General features: G+C 31.0%; 1 protein-coding gene across 1 annotated transcript; it reads right to left on the reverse strand.

The window, feature by feature from the left end:
- Positions 1 to 1,838: 1,838 nt before the first annotated feature.
- Positions 1,839 to 20,523, reverse strand: LOC136974657 (nucleolar protein 9). The gene is made up of 10 exons (XM_067269591.1): positions 20,230 to 20,523; positions 8,561 to 8,790; positions 7,675 to 7,891; positions 7,152 to 7,268; positions 6,579 to 6,711; positions 6,300 to 6,492; positions 3,894 to 4,022; positions 3,549 to 3,743; positions 3,339 to 3,479; positions 1,839 to 2,217 (listed from the first exon to the last, which is right to left on the reverse strand). The coding sequence occupies exons 1-10, from the start codon at positions 20,495 to 20,497 to the stop codon at positions 1,957 to 1,959; spliced, it is 1,884 nt and encodes a 627-aa protein (XP_067125692.1). The 5' UTR covers positions 20,498 to 20,523; the 3' UTR covers positions 1,839 to 1,956.
- Positions 20,524 to 20,966: the final 443 nt, after the last annotated feature.

Here is a 20,966-nt window from a genome sequence, read left to right on the forward strand (position 1 = left end):
TGCAAATCCAATAAACCTTTTGAAGTAGAAATTCCAAATACAATACTTTGAGTATCCAGTAATCAAGTAACAAATACAATATGCACAATTATGATTTATTCATTTCTCTAAACAACAAATTTTCATATTTCTACCAGGTAGTAATCAAGTAACCAATAGTGCATAAGTGATGTATACCCGTTACTCAAATGTAACAGATTTGCACATCACTAGTAGCTATGTTTGAGCATAAAAATTACTCACTTCTTAACTGTGAGTGATTTTTATTAATTCAAGTTTCCAAAACTGAAAACTTACATTAGATTTCACTTCAGCAACTAAATTGGAATTTAGTTGCTAATAAAACTTGTTACATAATTTCAAACACAACCAATAGAGCTCTGTTTACTTTAGCTTTTAACATCTTGTGATAAAAAACTAATCTCTACTTGTATTGTTAGAATTAAGACAAAGCTTTATTCTGTAAATTCTTATTTCTTCTGTTACACTGTGGACAGTAAGTGCTTACCTTACTCGTTATGGGTTTGGCTACACCACATTGGAGCTAGATTGATCAAAACAGGACAAATGTACTTAGTCGGATGAACTGGGTGTCCAGAGGCTTGAAGCCTTTATCATCTTCACCTTCCAGCTTCTGTTTCAGCCAACCAAATCCATATTAGTCAAGGGAACTGGCATTGATATGTCCATTTTGTCAACATAGCTAATTACCATTTTCTGACAAAGATTTTTGAGATGTTTGTCAATTGACAGAATGTGTCATAAAGCAGAAATATATTTTTTCATTTCATTGGGATATGTATGTGGCAGGTGCTCTTCAAACAATGGTTTCAAATTGTGGTTCACACCGCACCATCCAGATATTTTCACTTTTGTGGACACACTAATAAGCAGAAGTGGGCCTCTTCCCAACAAACGGTCCACAAGCATGAATCCTTGAGGTTAGTTTTCTCTGTATTGTCGTACTCTGTCTTCTGGAGTCTTTCAACGTATCATGTGGCAAATTTTGTGGATATGATTAAAATTGAGATGGTATACCCAACACTAAAGTCACAGCAAATTCACTTCTTCCACCTGCCAAATGCCTTTTGTATAACTTTCTTGTGTTGGTCTTACAATTTTTTTGTTGTAATGTTGTAATAGTTTATGAACATCAGTCTTTACTGACGTGGCCTTGATCGAATTTTTGTGAATGATGCGATTTTGGGAGACAGCGACATGACACTCAACATTGGCAAAGATGGTATGTTGTTCAGGTTAGAGGATTTGTTATGGTTATGGAATTCTTTACTTTCTTGATGACCATCTTTGTTCTAGCTGTAACTAGTCCTCATTTCTTTGTGCGATTTCCAGGAGATTCCAACATCATTTAAAACATTACAGGTCACACACCATTAGAAACATAAATGTCAAAATGTCATCTTCTAAGTCTCTCTTGGATTTGGCTGTATGCCAACTCCCTTACACTCTCTCCAAACTCCCAATCAAGAGGTCAAGCAACAAAGAAAGAATATTTGAACATTCTTTATCTTGAATTTTGAATCATTATATATTGCACATTACAGTAGCAACTGGAAGCACATGCTATTTTTCACTAATAAGGCTAAAACCTCATTCAAAAATAATTGAAACCCTCTGCAACTACTTGTAAACAAAGAGGTCATTTGAGATACAGTGTATATATGCTGCATTCTACAAGAAAAATGCCAGCTTTATGTTTGTTAAAATAGATCCCCATTTGAGCAAAATTTTAGTTTTCTCTATTCCACCCATCTTAAACTGCTTGGTTCCAATCTTCAGTTTACTATAGTAGTAATTTTGCAGGAATAATACAATAATTATTGTTTTTAAAAACAAATTACTTTTATTCATAAAATATAATAAGCCTTTATATTATACATTATTTTGAATATATTGTACAGCTTGTTACAATATTTAATAATCTCTGCATAAATTTCAGTTTAAAAAATCTTTAAATAATTTACGTTTTTTAATTTCTTCTTCTTGAATTTGTTTCCATTCAGCATTTCTATTCTTAAAATGTAACAAGGCACATTTCTTACTCAAATGAAAACCATAGGATGACCCGTTGAGCGTCTCTTCAATTTCTGTCAACTTCTGGGCAATCGTCGTCCTCTGTTTCAACGAAGCAACTTCCCAGAGAGCATCTATCGTCCTGCTGCCATGCTTGTTACAGGCCAGTTCTGCCAAATGTGGCTATGAAAAATGGTTAAAATTTTTGATAACATCAAATTATTATATTATCATAAATATAACATTAAATTATTATATAAATTAAAGCCTCTCTATTAGGTTTATAAATATCTTGCATTTTTGAATAAATTTATATGTAACTGCCAACTATTAAGTTTGCAAATGTCAGTTTGGATTCTTATTTATATTTAAGTTAAAAAACTATTAGATTATTTTTACACTTTCTGTTCACTACTGTTAAAAAATTTAATAGTGAGCAGAAAGTGTAAAAATCCTTCCAAGAACACATCTGTATTTAATAGTGTGCTGAGCATGAAATTAATGTTTATGAAAATTGTTATAGCTGCAGATCTAACTTAATTTTAACTTGGAAAACTGATACATTTGTAACTACTACTATTTGTTTGTACATTTAAACAAACAAATAAATTTCTCTCACAGGGTATGCACAAATTATTGGACAATTTCATAAGATTATGTATTTCTGTTCAATATTAGTGAAAATATATCACCATTTGTACGAGATATTTGCAATTTTGTACTGACCTTGAATGCATTTGCTGCGTGCTCCAAGTGTGGCATGGCAGATGTCTCCTGGATGTTGGGGATTACCTAAATGTACACTCACTGGTTCAACATTTGGCAAGAATGAGAGTGCGGCTTTGCAGACGCGAGCAAGTGATAAGAGGTGATGACGTTTCATGCTCTCTGTTTCTCACTCTCGTCTGTGTGGTTGTAATAAACAAGAGCGTGAAATGTCATCACCTATTCTTGCTCACCCGCATCTGCATAGTTGCACCCTGAGGGTACTGTCTGGGCATCTGTGCTACACATGGGGTGCACACACAATGCATTTAAGGCCAATACAAAATTGCAAATATCCTCTTTCAAGTGGTGGTAATATCATGTATTTCTGTTCAATATTATTGATAATATAATCTTATGAAATCGTCCAATAATTTGTGTGCACCCTGTATTTTTGTCATAAAACTAAGAGAGAAACTCAAATTGAAAAAGATTTTATCAAAATCTTACTAATTAATTGAGATCTTTTGCTTTAGATATCTGTTTTGATTATCAAACCTTTGCAAATCAAGAATGTACAAACATATTTTTAAGAATACCTGAAATATTTGAAGCAGTTTCTCTCTGTTCTTTTCTCCCACATATTGACTAGAAAGAAATGCATCAAAAATACGGCTTCCTTTTGGATCGCAAGCAACTTCTTTCAAGTTATCTTTCATTGCCAACATACTGTTTACGATCTGACAAGTAATAACCAAGAATTAACAAAATCTTTCTATTTGTCTTGACTAATTGAAATAGAAGCTTACTTTGTATGGTTTATAAAAATGTAAAATGTGTTGAATAATTAAGGAACCGTGATAAGATATTTCCTGAAAAAGCAAATTCTTTCCTTCATCATTATTTCTACTGAAAATCTTGTAATTTACCACCATCATAAGCATGGGTGCCAAATAAATCTGTCGTTCTTCTGGTTCATCACACTTAAATGTTTTCATTATAACCTGTGTTGATAAAAAAAGGATATGTTTAATTTATAATCCATTAATTACATACTGATGCACCGCATTATATAACTATAAATCTTAAGTTTGTTTGATGTAATTATATGAAATCTATAATAATTTTGTTTCTGAAGAACCATTACAACTTACCTGCATAAATTGGGGTTGATAGGTACCAAGTCTTACACATGCTTCGGCAATACTGACAATGATACCAGGAAAACCTTTTTTTAGGATAACTTTAAATAATGGGAACACGTCATCCAGCATTACTTGAAGCTATTTAAGAGTTTATGTATGTTCCAAATTAGTAAATATATTAAAAACATTTACTAAATATTTGCCAGATATAATCACTTATTTTGGTAACTAATAAAAAGTGGTTTATTGATAAATAATTCACAGATCTTTTATTAAAATATCTGAATTAAAACTTTTCTGAGTGGTTCTTGACCTCTGGTGAATGTCCGATTAGGAGGACATAACTTCGTTTATTCATCTATAAACCCCTTTTTTATGGTTACCAAAATAAAAAATATTTAGCAAATATCAATTGTACAACTTTTAAAAACAATAAATGATTATCTTCTATCTAGATTATAAATTACTTTATGAATAAAAATATAAAAAAGTCTATTAAGCAGACTAAAGTAAGATCTTCATTCTGAATTTAATCACTTTTACGAATTTATATTATCCAAAAATGATCAAAAAAATGAAATTGTTCAAAAACCATTTCAATAAAAATAACTGAGAGTATACTGTATTTTGAATGCTTATCTGTGCTAACGAGAAGATGGATTATCACAACTAAGCACAGACTATACTAATGCTCTCCCAACGGCCTGGAAATACGTAATAGAAAAAGAAATGGGGGTTAAAAACCCATAAAAGGATATGGCAGTTATGCTTTAACTAGTTTATTGTATTTTCAATATAGTATTTTATTTTTACATTTGTTCGCTTATATAATGTATTAGTAATTTGTTGTTTATTTAATATTTAGCTGTTTAATGTAATAATTTTAAAAAATTTTTGAATACTATACTATATAGTTTATTGAGAAACAAATTAGTTATGGAGTATTTTTTGTTAATGATTTTCATGATATAATAAAAGTGCAATTTACAAACAGTAGTAATATGCAAATATCTACATGGTCCACAAACAATAGACATAATTATGCATGACAAATGTATTTATTACTACCAAATTTCAACACTGCCTGAATAATCTACAAAGTGGATAATACAAGCATTGATAATCAAGAACATCATATATTAAATAATTAAGCAAACCCATGATTATATTTTGCCTCCTCTATCAGAACTTTTAATGAGACTATTTAACTTTTAAAATTGAATCTTTTATATATATAAAAAAGTGATAACCAATTTTTCACTAATTTATGATTTATTTGTATATTTTTACAACTTTTGGAGACAAATGTGGCCCATTTGTCTCTCAGTCCTTACACATAGTATACATTCCCAATTCACTTAATATATATAGTGCAACCCTGTTTATCTAGATCCCATTAATCCAGCTTTATATGGATTATAAAACATTATCTTTCATACTTCTGAGACAGGGAGTGACGTATGGAAAACCTATAAATGTGACAAAATCAAAACTCCTAACTATATTCTTGCCCAAGTGTAATGTTGCAGCTTGCAAGAATAACTTGTTTTCTATGAATTTGTTTGATGTTCATTGTTATGAATTCTGTAGAAGTATTCTTTGAGTTTACAAAAGATTCAACAAGATATTAAGTTAATGTGTTTTCTCACAGCAGTAAATGTGTTAGTAAGTTTATCATTTGTAACCTCACAAGTTATTACTCACTCAACACCCACAGCTACTATTGCTTCACATTTCAGTAAACTCCAATCTTTTGTAAAGTAAATACCATGAAAATGAAGTCTAAAAGGAAGTGATTGTTATGATAAAGTAGAAGTTAGTTTATATGCATTTTATTTCAATTTCTGTCTTATTTATGTTGTTAACAAATTTTCTGCATTATCCAGATTTTCAGTCATCCGGATCATGCCCAGTCCTATTTGAGTCAGATAAATGGGGTTCCACTGTGTGTGTATACGAACCTTTATGGGCACCTACACTAAGTATAATTAATGGATAAATATAAATAGACACTATTGAGTAAAAACTTTGTTAAGAAACATTCAATTGAATCAGATTTTTTGTATAAAGCACCAGATTACAATGATACTACAGATTACCCTAATTTTAGTCAATTACTGATGGACCTGATCCACAATGGAATCAAAAAATATAAGATACAAGAAACAATAGTCTTATATGAGCTATTTATGAAAACTGAAAATTGCAAAGTATAAATCACATTGGAAAATCCTTTAAATGTGAAATTCTTCAAATAACAAGAAATATTATAAACACTAACCAATCTAGAAAGAAAATAAATCAACATGAACCTTTAATCAGTAGACTTTCAAAAGATAAAATCTAGTAAGAACATTTATTACACATGACAACATTTCATTTGATTATAAAATATCAAATAAATAAAATTTTTACCTGTTCTTTGCTTTGAACAACTTTAAAAAATCTCTGCGCAATAAAATTTGCAATCCGATCTACAACTAATAATTTTATCGAATTCCGAAAGATGTGTTTCCATAACCAGTGCTGATTCTTTTCATTGGATAATTCTAGAAGTTTTTCTACTATGCAACTACTGCTTTGGTGCATAAATGCCGACGGAAGATTCCTGAAAAGAATTTTCTTATAAAACAAAGAATCTTAGCAAAAAGTTAATGAGATCTAACTTAAAAAAATCTATAAATAAATATCTACTCTTCAGAATCTTTCATACACATTTGTTTCATTAATGTCTTGATAAATTTTTGGCACAGTTCTGGAATTCTTTTGTGAAGAGCAACAAGTAAAGTTTGTATAATGCTTGCTATTTTGCTATCCATGCAGCAATCTTCGAAAAAATAAAATAAAAAAATAAAAATTAAAGATAAAATATATTTCTTGATGATTAACTAATTTTGATAAATGGTAAATGTTTGTTGATTTAAATTAAATTCAAATCAGAAAATGAAGACTGATAGACAATTAGTCCAAGTATTCTACAGTGCTATCATAAAGTTCCTCTTCACTGGGAGGAAAAATTAGGAGGAGCTTCCAGGAACAAAGTAATAACATCACAGGCAGACTGTTTGTCAAAAGAGTTAAAGTTATGACATCACCACTTCACTGAGCCACAATACAATTGCAGACTTTACAATTGCACTGTACTTTAAAATAACTCATAATATCATCTATTATGGAAATACCAAAAACATGAAAACATTAAATTATACAAGTATAAACAGAATAGAGGAAAAAAATCGTTCATACAAAAACATTTTACAAACTTACCAACTAAATTTTCTCTATTACTCATCTTATTATAAAATTCTTCCAATAGTAATGCAAATTCATCTGGAATTTTTGCAAGAATAACTTCAGTTGTATTTTCTTTATGAGTGTCAACACCTAAAATAAAGTTTAAAATAAACATTGACTAATTTTAATCTATTACTTTTAAGAAAAATCATATAAATAATATACAAATATTTCTATTAAGCTTCTATGTCTATATGGTAATTGTTATCTCAGAATTTCACTTTCTTGTGTATTTGTCTGTCAATAACAAAAACTGAGAGCTTATTTTGTGTGTATTCTTCATATTATTCACATAGTTTAAATCATAACAGAGAGCTGGCCAGATGATCAAGGCAGTTAAGGCATCAGACTACCTTTATGAGGATTTCCCACCAAGAAAGCTTGGCCAAACCTACAATGGACCTAGTAAAAAGGCTTTCTTGGTATTCACAGAGTAGAAAAAATTAAAAATTAAAATAACACAAAAATATAACAGAGTGCATAACATATACTTTACTTTTATTGTCACTTTGTAATTTTTTCTTCAATTTTCTGGATTTTCTGCTTTTACAAATATTTTCTCCTACTTTAATTCCTCCCAAAGTTTCAACAAAGGAACGCAGAATGTGTGCGGCATGAACTTCACACAGAAAATAGTCAGTATTGTTCAAACAATACTTTCCAAATTTTACTAGTGATGATAGAACATCACTATAATATGGTTTAGTTTCATCCTATAAATAAAAATATTTTATAATATACAATAAATGAATATCAATTGTTGTTATTATCAATCACACTACATCTTACACACATATCCAGCACTACTTTAATTAATCAAAACAAACATTTTCGACCCCATTCAGAGGTCTTCCTCAGGTTAAAAACATATTAAAATACAAATTAAAGAAAAGAATTGAATTCTAATGGTAGAACTATAACCACTATTTTTAAATTTACATTTGAAAAACAAATGAGTGAGATGTAGTGTGATTGGTAAATTTGTTTCTAATTTTTCTATGAGTATTTTTTGTTGTTATTACTTTATTTTTTCAAAAGTATGCACAAATATTAAAGTAATTACTAATGATAAATAAATAAATAAATAAAAAGCTTTATATTTAGTAGTAATTAAATTTCTAAATTTTAATATTTTGTCTGTCTATTTATATCTACAACAAAAAAAGATTATAGACATATAAAATATGATAAATCATATAAAAATTTATTCAACTACTCAAACTAGGTATATGTAAATAAACACTATATGTAGAAGCAAATGTTTTCATCCTAATGACGACTGTTCAACCCGGATGAAATAGTTTGCTTATATGTAGTTTTGTAGTTTCTTGCTGGATCTTTCTCGATCTAATGCTTATTTATAGAAATTATTATTTTCCTACCTGTAAAAGTTTTACTCCTAATTTAAGTAAAGATTCAACGATATGGCTGCCAGACTGATTAGTACACAGCTGTCTTAAGTCCAAAGAAATTGCATTCATGAATTTTATAAATAAATTAGCATTGTTACACATATCCAACATTGACTGTAACAAATAACTAGTCGTTCTACCACAAGATAATTCAACTGCTTTGTTTTCAATTTCTTTTAAAACATTTTCTATAAATAATTCTGTAAAAATACATAAAATGTAATTAAATAATATGACAATTGTCTGTTAATTCATCTATCTGTAAACAATTTTTTAAATTTAAGATATTATACTTAGAATGCATTAACCACAGTCTTACATTATCAGAAATTACTTTAGAACATAATAAACATGTACTATACTGTACAATACATAAAAATTAAAAAAGGAGATTTTGAGATGGCACCATTGATTAATTAAAGAATGATAGGATAAGCATATTATATGCGAAGTTGCCAGCTACTTTATCTTCTTTTATGATAGACTAGGTAGCCCAATAGTTTAATTAATATTCATTCATTTATAACTAAAATTTTAAAAATTTTTTAAAAAGCAGGCAAATTTATAAAACAAAAATTAATATATTTAATAAGAATTCAAAATAAATTTAAATTTGATTATCTTTTGTGTGAAACAACACTGAAACAATTTCAATAGTTAAGTTGAAAAAGAAAAAAAAAAGCTGCAATTAATTAAAAACATTAAGGATTCAAAACATGGCAAAAATTAAATAAATAATAAATTAATAACTATTAAAAATAATTATAAAATAAAGTAAATTAATAATAATAATAATAACTCTCCCGTGGTCACCACCTGGTCGTGGTGGGAGCCCAGTAATTTTACTGATCCATAGGGCAATGCAGGCTGGAGCACAAGCTCCTGGTAGGGACACCCATGCCAGTAAGGTCTATGGGGAAAAATGAAGCTAAGAGTGACTACACCCACATTCTGTGGAGATATTTATTATGGTAATAACCAGATCAAAGTGTGATACCGGCTCGGACGTTGCCCGGGTTAACAAGGTCCGCGTTCGTGGGTTAGGCAGAGGCTCACGTTCGAAAAATAGGCCACAGTCTCCCTTGGTTACTGGTGGCGAAAGCAGCACTGGCCCAAGCATGGCTACTGCAATGCCCTCAACAGATGTGAGGAACCAACCCAGCCTTGGTGTTTCTGTGGCAATGCATCCACAGACCACAAAGGCTGGAAAACCATGCCAACGGATGAAATGGACAGTAGAAATAAACGAGTTTATCATCCGTACTTACTACACCATCACAAAACTCGAAACAAACATGACAGCATACAGACAACAACTACACCATAGATTCACACAACAGTATCCTCATCTCACTGTCACCGAACAAAGGGTTGTTGATCAAAAAAGAACAATTATACACAACAACCTTATTCCACAAACAACACTTGAACTTATCAAACAACAGGTTGCTGATCAAATACATCAACAGACAGAAACATCTAACATTAATGAAGATCATGTAACCTGTCAGGATAATCCAGCAACAAGCATTGATAATAACACGCATACAACAATTACCACTAATGATACTACAGACTCTTCCTCTTCCATCACTGATAACATAGACATGGATTCAGTTAATACACTCTCACTTACATTTCAGGAAACACTCACTAAATATACAGGTACAGATCACACACACGAATACCAAAAATCAACACGTCAAAGGAAGTAGGAAAAACACTAAATTACGTAAACACTCACTTACTACCACACTACATTCATTCAATTTCTACACTCGCAGGCATTCATACATTAGTTTATGCTGGGGCAGTCACAGTAGTGACACACCATGGACTGAAAGTACAATCACAGACAAATACACAGAAAACACAATTCTATCACAAGCCTGCCTGGCAGAGAAGAATAGAAACACAAATAAATGACATTAGACAGCAATTAGGCAGGCTGACACAATACACTAAAAACAACATAACACCCAAATTAAGGAAACAGCTCAAAAACATTTTCAAGAAAATAAAAACACACACAAAACATGAACGTCACAACACACGCATTACAGAATACATTGATACACTAAAACAAAAACTTGCTGCCAAAGCACGTAGACTCAAACGATACAAAACATGTACACTACGAAAACAACAAAATAAATTATTTACAAACAATGAAAAACTCTTTTACAGACAAATTAATAACAAAGCAAACACTGATACACAGCACAGTGGCACACCAACAGAGAAGAACTCACAACATATTGGTCTTCTCTTTGGTCCAGTGCTGTCACGCACAATGCTGATGCAGGCTGGATCGAGGAGGAGAACAGAAACTTGCACAACATACCAACTATGCCCTGTGCTGAAATAAACATACATGATTTCCAATACACTGTTAACAGAGCACACAACTGGAAGACACCTGGTGTAGACAACATTCACAATTTCTGGTACAAAAAGTTTACATCACTGCACCAGGAACTAGCTAAACACCTAACACACATCATCATCAATCCACAAGACATGCCAAATTTTCTTACTCAGGGCATCTACATGAAACCTAAAAACAACAATACCACAGACCCCATACAATACAGACCAATTACATGTCTTCCAACACTCTACAAATTATTGACATCCTGTATCGCAAACAAAATATACAAACATGTTGAAGAACACGACATTCTTACAGAACAACAAAAAGGTTGCCATAGAAATCACAGGGGATGCAAAGAACAGTTACTCATAGATTCAGTCATTCTACGGCAAGCACACAAACAACACAGAAACATACACATGGCATATATAGACTACAGAAAAGCATTCGACAGTGTTCCACACAGTTGGCTGCTACATATCCTACACATGTACAAAATACATCCATCACTCATTACATTCTTCCAAAACACTATGCAGCACTGGAGAACAACACTACATCTCAGGGTTCATAACACTTCCATACAAACAAACCAAATCTTTATTAGGCGAGGAATTTTTCAAGGAGATTCCTTGAGTCCTCTCTGGTTCTGCCTAGCCTTGAACCCATTATCCAACATGTTAAACAACACACAATATGGCTACAATATCAGGCATGAAAAAACAACACAGTATACACTGTCACATCTCATGTACATGGATGACATAAAACTTTATGCATCCACACAAAAACAACTTCATCAACTCCTACAAATCACACATTCATACACCAAGGACATACAAATGGAATTTGGCCTAGATAAATGCAAAACACTTTACATATAAAAAGGAATCCTGAAGAAAGAAGATTTTGCACTTGGAAATGGAGACGTTATTGAATCCATGGAAGAAGGCGAGTTCTACAAGTATTTAGGATTCCAACAGGCCAAACTAACAGAACATACACAAATAAAGCAAAGATTAATTAAAGAATACCAAAGTAGGTTAAATGCTATTCTCAGAACACAGTTAAATGCAAAACACACAGTTAAAGCAATAAACACATATGTCATCCCAGTACTCACATATTCTTTTGGAGTTATACATTGGACTCACACAGATCTTGAGCAACTCCAAAGGAAAACAAGACCTACACTTACTAAGAATAAACAACATCATCCTAAATCTGCCACAGAAAGATTAACCCTTCCACGTAAAGATGGCGGACGTGGCCTGATTGACATAGTTAACCTTCACTACAAACAAATTCAGTCACTGCGAGTTTTTCTACATTAAACAAGAAACATCACAATTACATAAAGCAGTAACTCTAGCAGACTCAAATAACACACCATTAAACTTACACTCACATCATATGGACACAACACAACATATAAAAAGCCTAGACACCATTAAGCAATTGTGGGCTCAAAAGGCACTCCATGGCAGGCATCCTTATGATCTGGCCCAGGATTTTGTTGACAAAACTGCGTCAAACAGCTGGTTAGCTCGAGGATTCCTCTTTGGGGAGACGGAAGGATTCATGATCGCCATACAGGATCAGGTCATAAATACTAAAAACTACAGAAAACACATACTCAAAGATGCAACACACAAATGACACATGCAGAAAATGCCACATCATGCCAGAAACTATACAACACATCACCTCTGGTTGCAAGCTCTTGGCATAGACAGATTATTTACACAGACATAATCAAGTAGCAAATATAATACACCAAGAGCTTGCAAAGAAACACAAATTAGTAGACATCCACGAACCATACTACAAATACATTCCACAGACAGTATTGGAAAACAACACGCACAAAATGTACTACGACAGAGCCATAATCACAGATAAAACAATTTACCACAACAGACCAGACATCACACTCATTGACAAACACAATAAAATCACATACATTATAGACATATCTATTCCAAACACTCACATATACAAAACGCATGCACTGAAAAAATTAGCAAGTACACAGAACTCGCCCAGGAAATAAGGCATCTGTGGAGGATGGATAGGGTGCTTATTGTACAGTACCTGTTGTTCTCTCCTCTACAGGTGTCATACTACACACACTACACAAAAGCCTGGGCACATTACAATTGAATAGAAACACATACATCACACTACAGAAGGCCACTATATTGAATACATGTCATATTGTGAGAAAATTCCTGAATACAGACACACACACTGATACACTTCTTTAATTTCTGTTTTGGTTACTATGCCTTGACTTTGGTTCGGCATAGTACACAGCCACCGGTGTTAACCGAGTATATCTCACTTAACCCAACATAATAATAGTAATAATAATAATAATAATATTTATTTTCGTAATATGGGATGATCCCGTTACAAGGGGGAACATAATTTAAACATTTGATAATTTTACATTAATAATAGTATATATCTTAAATTACAAAAAAATAATTTTGTTTATATCTCGTTACCAGATTTGTTGCTGGCCTTCTCGGACAGTTTTAACATATTTAATGAAAAAATTGTACAATCTTATTATAGTTGGGCTCATTTGAAACAACTTTTTATAGAATTCGTTAATTGATTTACTCTCGGATAGAGTGGAAATACCATATTTTTCCCTAATCTCTGTACAGCCTCTGCATGAACATATTATATGGAAGGTCAAAATTTGCTCTTGATGTAATTTGCATGTTTTGTTTCTGATCTTTATATAATTCTGATCCACTAATATATAAAAACTGTTTAGTCGGAGCTGCATATAAAATTTTTTTATCATAAACGGTAGGTGAAAATTAATATATTTGTTTGAAGGAGGAAAATTTAAGTTCTCCATATACCAGGAATGAAATTTTGAACTCTGTAATTTAACTATTTCTTGATGGATAGAGTTGTTAAACAAATTTTCTATTAATGTAGAGTTACCAAATTGCCAGTCTTCTTCTGTGTTTCCAAATAAAATGGGAGAAATTCCATATTTAGCCAGCATTTGACTAAATTTAGTGAACCAATTGTTGACATAATTTTACTTTGTTTCTGTTAGACTTTTCAAATTATTTAATATGGTACTAATCCAAGGGTTTTCACTAGTAATCAGTCTTTTATAAAATTTTTGTATTCTTAATACCAAATAGGGCTCCAATTGTAGTCGGTTTGTGTCGTGACGTATGGCATATCCAGGAACTGCTGTCTAACCCATATATTTTCCTTATATATTGTAATTGTATTATTTCAAAACGAGTTATCCAATCAATTCCCCATATTGGAAAAGCATAACATATTGAGTTCATCACTATTGCCGAAAAAAGTTGCATTTGTTTTTGAATTGAATTAGTTTTTATTTTGACCAATAGATATATAAGGTTATTGATTAGTTTATTAGCTTTATTCCGTATATTTTTAACGTGGGCTTTGAAGGATAGTGTTGAAGTTATGTTAAGTCCCAAGTAAGAAGAATTCTCTGTTAGCTTCAATTTCTCATTTTAAAAGGTAAAAATTATGGTCTTGTTTTGCCAGTCTTCCTCCTCTTCTGAAAATCTGAATATAGGTTTTGCTTGAGTTAATTTTCAGTCCAAGTTGTGTAAAGTACTTCTGCATTAAATTAATTTTTCTCTGAAGACCAATTTTTGTATTCGAAAGTAAAACAATATCTATAATTCACATAATTCACACTCAATAACCTTTTAAAAACCAGTAATAGTTAATTGAAAACAAACGTTTTCGACCGTTAAAACAATATCGTCTGCATATTGTATTGAGTGAATTATACAATTTCCAATCCTTATTCCGTCCTCTGCTTTATAAAATTGTTTGTTTATATCAACTATGAAAAAGTTAAACAAAAATGGTGATAATGGATCACCTTGTAAAAGACTCCCAAAAATATCAAAGGGAGAAGACAGTTTTGCCAGATTTAATAGTAACATAATAGTGACCAAATAAAAATTTTATAGCATTTATGAAAAAGATATCTGCTCCATATTTTTTTAGTTTTTTACACATTAATTCTATTGAAACTGAGTCAAAAGCATTCTCCAGATCTAAAAAAGCTGCATAAACTTTATGCCTTTTCCTAGATAACTGTATTTGAATAATTGAAATCAATATAAAAATGGCTATTTCTGTACCACCATTTTTAGAGAAGGCAAATTGAATATCGGATGTCAACTGCGATTCTTCTAGCCATCGATTAAATCTTTTTGTGAGGATAGCTGTAAAAACCTTCCTTAAAGATGATAGTATTGCAATGGGTCTGTAGTTGCTTGGGTCTGAGCAGTCTCCTTTTTTTATATATCATTCTGAAGTATGCTGAACGCCACGAATCTGGGTATATATTATTTTCGTACATGTGATTAAAGCTAAGCGCTATTAAGTCGATTGCTTCAGGTGGTAGTCTTTTTAATAAACAAGTGGGAATTGAATCAGGACCTGTGGCTGTGGTTTCTTTTAATTTGTTAATAGTTTTTATCATTTCTGAGGCCTGAATTGGCATGTTTATTATCCTCTCCTCTCTGTTCAAACCTGTCTGTTCTAGATCTGGGTGAATATTTATGTTAGTTAACTGTCTTTTTCCAAAAAAATTGATCCATTTATCAAATCCAATAGGGTCTTGTTTTTCGTTAACTTTCCTCAATCAGTATTTTTTCACAGTCAGCCAGAAAAATTTGGTTCTATCTTATAATCATTAAAAATTTTTATTAAAGTATCATATAGTTCCTTAGTCTCAATTTTTTCAATTGACTTAATTCTTCCTCCTATTTCAGTTTCAAACTTTCTTAATTTGAATCTGTCTCTTGCAACCTGCACTTTCTCTTTAATTCTTGCCTTCTCATATTTTGATTTGTTTGATTCATTTCTAATAATCAAGTGGACAGGGAAATGGTCAGATAAGTCGTGGTCTATACTTTAAATTCTTCACAATAGTCTAGTATGGCTTCAGAGCATATTATGTAATCAATTACCAATGCTCCTCTTGATGACATGAAGGTATGCCTACCGGGATAGTCTTCTTTTGTACATCCACTAAGAATGTATAAATCATAATTTTTAACAAAATTTAATAATAGATTCCCTTTAGTATTACTGCCAGTGTCATCACTACTTCTTAAGTTATAAATTGTTTGATTATTACCCTTATAATAGGAATCATTATAGTTGTCAATTCTTGCATTAAAATCATCCATAATTATCCAAAAAGAGGTAAAATGTAGTCAATCCATTGTAACCTTTTCCATTTCTTGGTAAAGATTTTGTATCGTTTGATAAGGTGGAAAATAGCTTACTATTATTGCCAAAATATTATCTGAGTAATTATTAAATTTAAGAGAATCCAATTTAATTAATGAGAATATAAAGTAAGTTGTTGAAAAGCTATAAATCATTTCACCCAGAGATTTTTTCATTATTAACATTATTCCTCCTTTTGGTCGACCTACACCTAGATTTTTTTGAGCTGGAACTTGTATATATTCAAAGACATGGAGAAGAAGTTCCTCATTTGTATTTAGTTTGTTGACCCACGTTTCCTCCAATCCTATAATATCATACTTCTTTAGGAGTTTATCAAAATAGCAAGCGGAAAACTTAGAAATAAGTCCTTGAATGTTCCAAGACAAAATTCTAATATCCGAATCTTTAAATTCCTCTATATTAACTTTGTCAGGCTCCCTATTTAGATTACTCAACATCTTAGTGTTATTTTTATTAGAAGAATTGATTGTTAAATGTAAAAAAGTTTTAGTATCAACTAAACAATTATTTATAAAACTATAAGTTATTTGCTTATTCTTATATATTATATAGTCATTTCTAAGTAATATCTGTTCACCTTTTTTCTTCACTTCTTTATAGTATGAGAGGATTTTTGCTCTTCAGTTTCTAGATTCTTGTGTAAGGTCGGATGACATACGTATATTTTTAAATGGCTCTTCTAAGGATACTTCTTTATTTTTATAAAAATTTGAAAGGATTTGATTTTTTCTCTGAACCTTGCTCAGAGAAACTTTTAAAATTGATGGATCTTCTTTTTTTATTATGTGTATGTCCAGAATTTCCTCTTTGTTGAATTCTGTTATCTTAATATTCTCTCAGAAAAATTGTGTAAGACTTTCTTTCATGTTTGTTTTTTCTGTAATCGGTATTCCAAATAACATTAGATTACATTGGTTAGTTATATTTAAAATGGTATTTACAAAGTATTGCTGGGCTTCTATTTTTCTATCTAAGTCTGGCACTTTTGTTTCCAATAGATTTAAGTTATGTTCTAATGTTCCAAGCTTGGCTTTAAATTCTCTTATATCCTGGTGAATTAAATTTATTTTAGATTTAAGGTCCAATATTTGTTTAGTAATAGAGTTGTGAGAGTCTTGTATCAATTTTGAAAGTTGCTGTAGAGTATGAGGAACTGTCTTCTATCTCCACCGATTCGGAAAGATTTCCTAACCTTGTTTCTTCATCCTTCTCCCTTTCTATTTCAGCTATTTTCCTCATCTTTTCCATCTCCTTAAGTGTTGTTGGTTGATTGCTCTGTCTACACATGCATCTTTAAACACCTTAACGGCACTTGTACTTCGAGTCAATGGAGGTCGTCCTCGCTTTGTCAGTGAATGAGATAGCGGACCTGGATTTTGTTCTACTCCTGCCATTATTAACTTTAATCTAATTACTATCCACAAACAGTTCAACCACCAAGTTATCAATAGATTTATCTTTTTAACACACCAAAGATACTCCAACGCAATTTGCGCCATCTTGGTCCAAAAATAAATTAATACTAAATGAGCAATTATTTATTGTGATATGTCACAATGCCAGGCTGTATTTTTTAATCATATTTTTTGTCCGTTGTCTGTTCACCTGAAGAAGAACCTGAGGTTTGAAAACATTAGTGAAGAAAGAAATATAGCGAAATTAGCACTGTTCAGTTTGAATAGAAGTCTCATATTTTTTAATTTAATTAATTTAAAATCTATGCTCTCCACCTCAAATTAGTAATGGCTTGTCCCTGTACATCATACTTTTCCTTTAACAATTGAATTGTGCCAATCATCTATCTAACAACTTTTGGGAAAAAATTTTGAATTAAAATACCATGACTTCCAGTTTGTGTCAGAAGTTTGCATATAGTTAATTGGGCCTCCTGCCTCTAAGATTTCCATATCTGGTTTTGTCTTTCATTTAGTTAACTCTGTTCTTGAAATTAAGGAAAGACAGATGGACAGATGACAGTGAGAATTTATAGCTCTACAATTTTTTCAAATTGCAGCCCAATACCTAAAATTAATTAAAACTAAGAATAATAATTAAATTTAAAAATAATAACAAAATTAAAACTTTGGCCTCTAAACTGAATTAAAAATAAAATCAAAACTAATTGAAATGTTTTTAAAAACTATTTAAAAGTTGTTTGAAATTTTCAAAACGTAAATCAAATTAATTTTTAAATTTATGTTATTTGTGTGTGGTGGAAATAGAACATTTTGCTTTTAATATATATACAGATAAAAATTACTAAAACTAATATAGACTAAATCTAAATCTGTATTCTGTATATAAGCAACAGTTATTATTCAAAAATCAAACTTAAAGAACAGCACCGTTCTCAGTAATGCAGAACACCTAAGTTATAATTCTGAGAGGCTTAGTAGGTGGAGATAAGAATATTCCAAGCATCATTGAACGATTATTCTTACAGTTAGTTAGACAACTAGGCAAAATGGTGGACAAAGTTAAAATTATGATTGCAAAAATTGTGGCAAACAAACTGGTCAAAAGGATAAAGTAACCAATATAATTATTCAAATGGAAACTGCATCAGATCATGATGAAATTAATGAAGCAATTATCAATCGTAGTCAACGAAATGGACCATTATCTTCTGTTAAAATGTATTCGGAATCTGTTATACCGACGTATGATAATTTTACATTTCAAAGTCATTTTAGAATGAGTTAATGATTTATAATGAGAGAATAACTTTGTGATTGTTATAATAAAATACATTTAGTCCAACACAAGCAGCCATCTTGCAAATTGTATGATGAGACAAAAACAATGACGTCACTTGTAGAAGTTAGCGTAGATAAAAGAAGCTGACTGAACTAGCTAGAATTCTAGCAATGGGAGGAGTCGAGCAGTAGTTAGAAACAAGTTCAATGTTGCAGAATAATTAGACTTAGCAAGAATTCTGCATTACTGAACACAGCCAAGTTGTTAGGGAAGCAAAAGAATAGATATCTCAACTCCAACTCCAAATCTGAGTCAAAAGTGAAGTCACACTGTTTCTTTGTAAAGTGCTGGTTTCAGTTTCAGTGGGGATGGAACATCTTGCTTTTAATATATATACAGATGTACAGATGTAGTAGCCCTGAAGAAATCATTGAAGCTAGTACAATGAATTTGACATCACAAAGTTCTGACAATTCTGTTACCATAACAGGATAATAACTTACCTAAATATTGGTTATCTCAATGAAAATGAAACATATAGTTCTGAACTTAACTGTCATTAAACAGATAAGATTCTTCATCAGCCATTTAGTCCCTATTAAATGGCCACTTACCTCTTTAAAGTAGATATTTTGTAATAAATTGCAACAATTAAAATGTATATTGATGTACACTATTAGAATTGAATTCACTTTTCAAACAAAAGAAAATGCTAAAGCAGGCATTCTTTTGTTTTGCAATTTATTACAAAATGGCAACTTTGAATTTTATCATTTAATAAAGATCCAAAAGGTGACACTGGATCTCAAACTGCAAATTCTGCCATTTCTGAATGAGAGATTGTCAAAAATGATTGTCTCAAATATTAAATTTCTTAGATTATGTCATAAGGACAAGCTCTTTATAAGTTTTAAAGAATCAGTACAGCCATGCATAAAGAGAGAGTAGAAGTTACTTTTAGATATTTTGTGTATATGTTTACATATGCACAAATTACCTGAAAGCAAATTCTACAAAGAAAGAGCTTGCATCTATCAGAAGTTTTGTATTGGAGAATATCATTCTTGGCAATGAATCATACAGAATAAGTGGAATTAAAATTATATAGGGTAGGATTATGAATGAATAATATTGATGGTTTCAGATGTAACAATGTAAACATTCAAAATTTGACAATGTAACATTTATCAAATTTTGTAAAAACTGTACAACTTTCTATATCAGGAAACAGAAGGTTAATTCATAAGTTATCATCTTCAATTAATAAAAGCAAATTGACCTTTATCATCATCATCATCAAATCCAATCTTTAATTTTTCCAAAACTTTTTCAAAATATTGAGAATCTTCTTTGCTAGTTCCTTCGTTAATTCTTTTATCCGTAAATGTTTCATTGTTATAGTTGAAACGTTTGTCAGAAACATCACTTTTATCTTGATATTCTCTATGTTTAAATTTTTTCTTCGTCCTCATCTCATAATCTGAATTTCTGTACGAGTCTTCGTAATTTTTTCTTTTTCCACTCGATTTAAACCGTTTCTTTTCCATTTTAAACGTACAGTACAAACTGTAAAATCGTTACACTTTGAGCTGAACCACGTGTATATTCTACAACATAAACATTACAGTGTTGCCAATCATAGACATTAAACCCATCATAAATGCAGTTGATACAACCAAAACAAAAAGATTTTAAATTTATTTTTATTATTATATCGAATTTATCTGCCGATCGTGATCAAATCAATTTTCGTGTTTTTATAAAATATATAGAGCAGCGTTTCTCAATCTGGGGTCGTGATCCGAAGGGGGTCGCGAAACAATAATGAAATCATTTATTATAAACATTTTACTTATAATAAGTACACATGTAAAGAAAACAAATCAGTGTGATGGTTGCATTTGTTTACATTTATAATTACAGTAAAAATTCAATTAGTAATAGTAAGGCTTACTGTTATTATTCCTTTGGGTGGGGGTCGCGAAATATTAATTTTATTTATATTTACTATTTGGG

Source organism: Centruroides vittatus, unplaced genomic scaffold, assembly GCF_030686945.1.
Source record: "Centruroides vittatus isolate TY-2023 unplaced genomic scaffold, ASM3068694v2 contig_352, whole genome shotgun sequence".
In the NCBI taxonomy this organism is placed as follows: Eukaryota; Metazoa; Arthropoda; class Arachnida; order Scorpiones; family Buthidae; genus Centruroides; species Centruroides vittatus.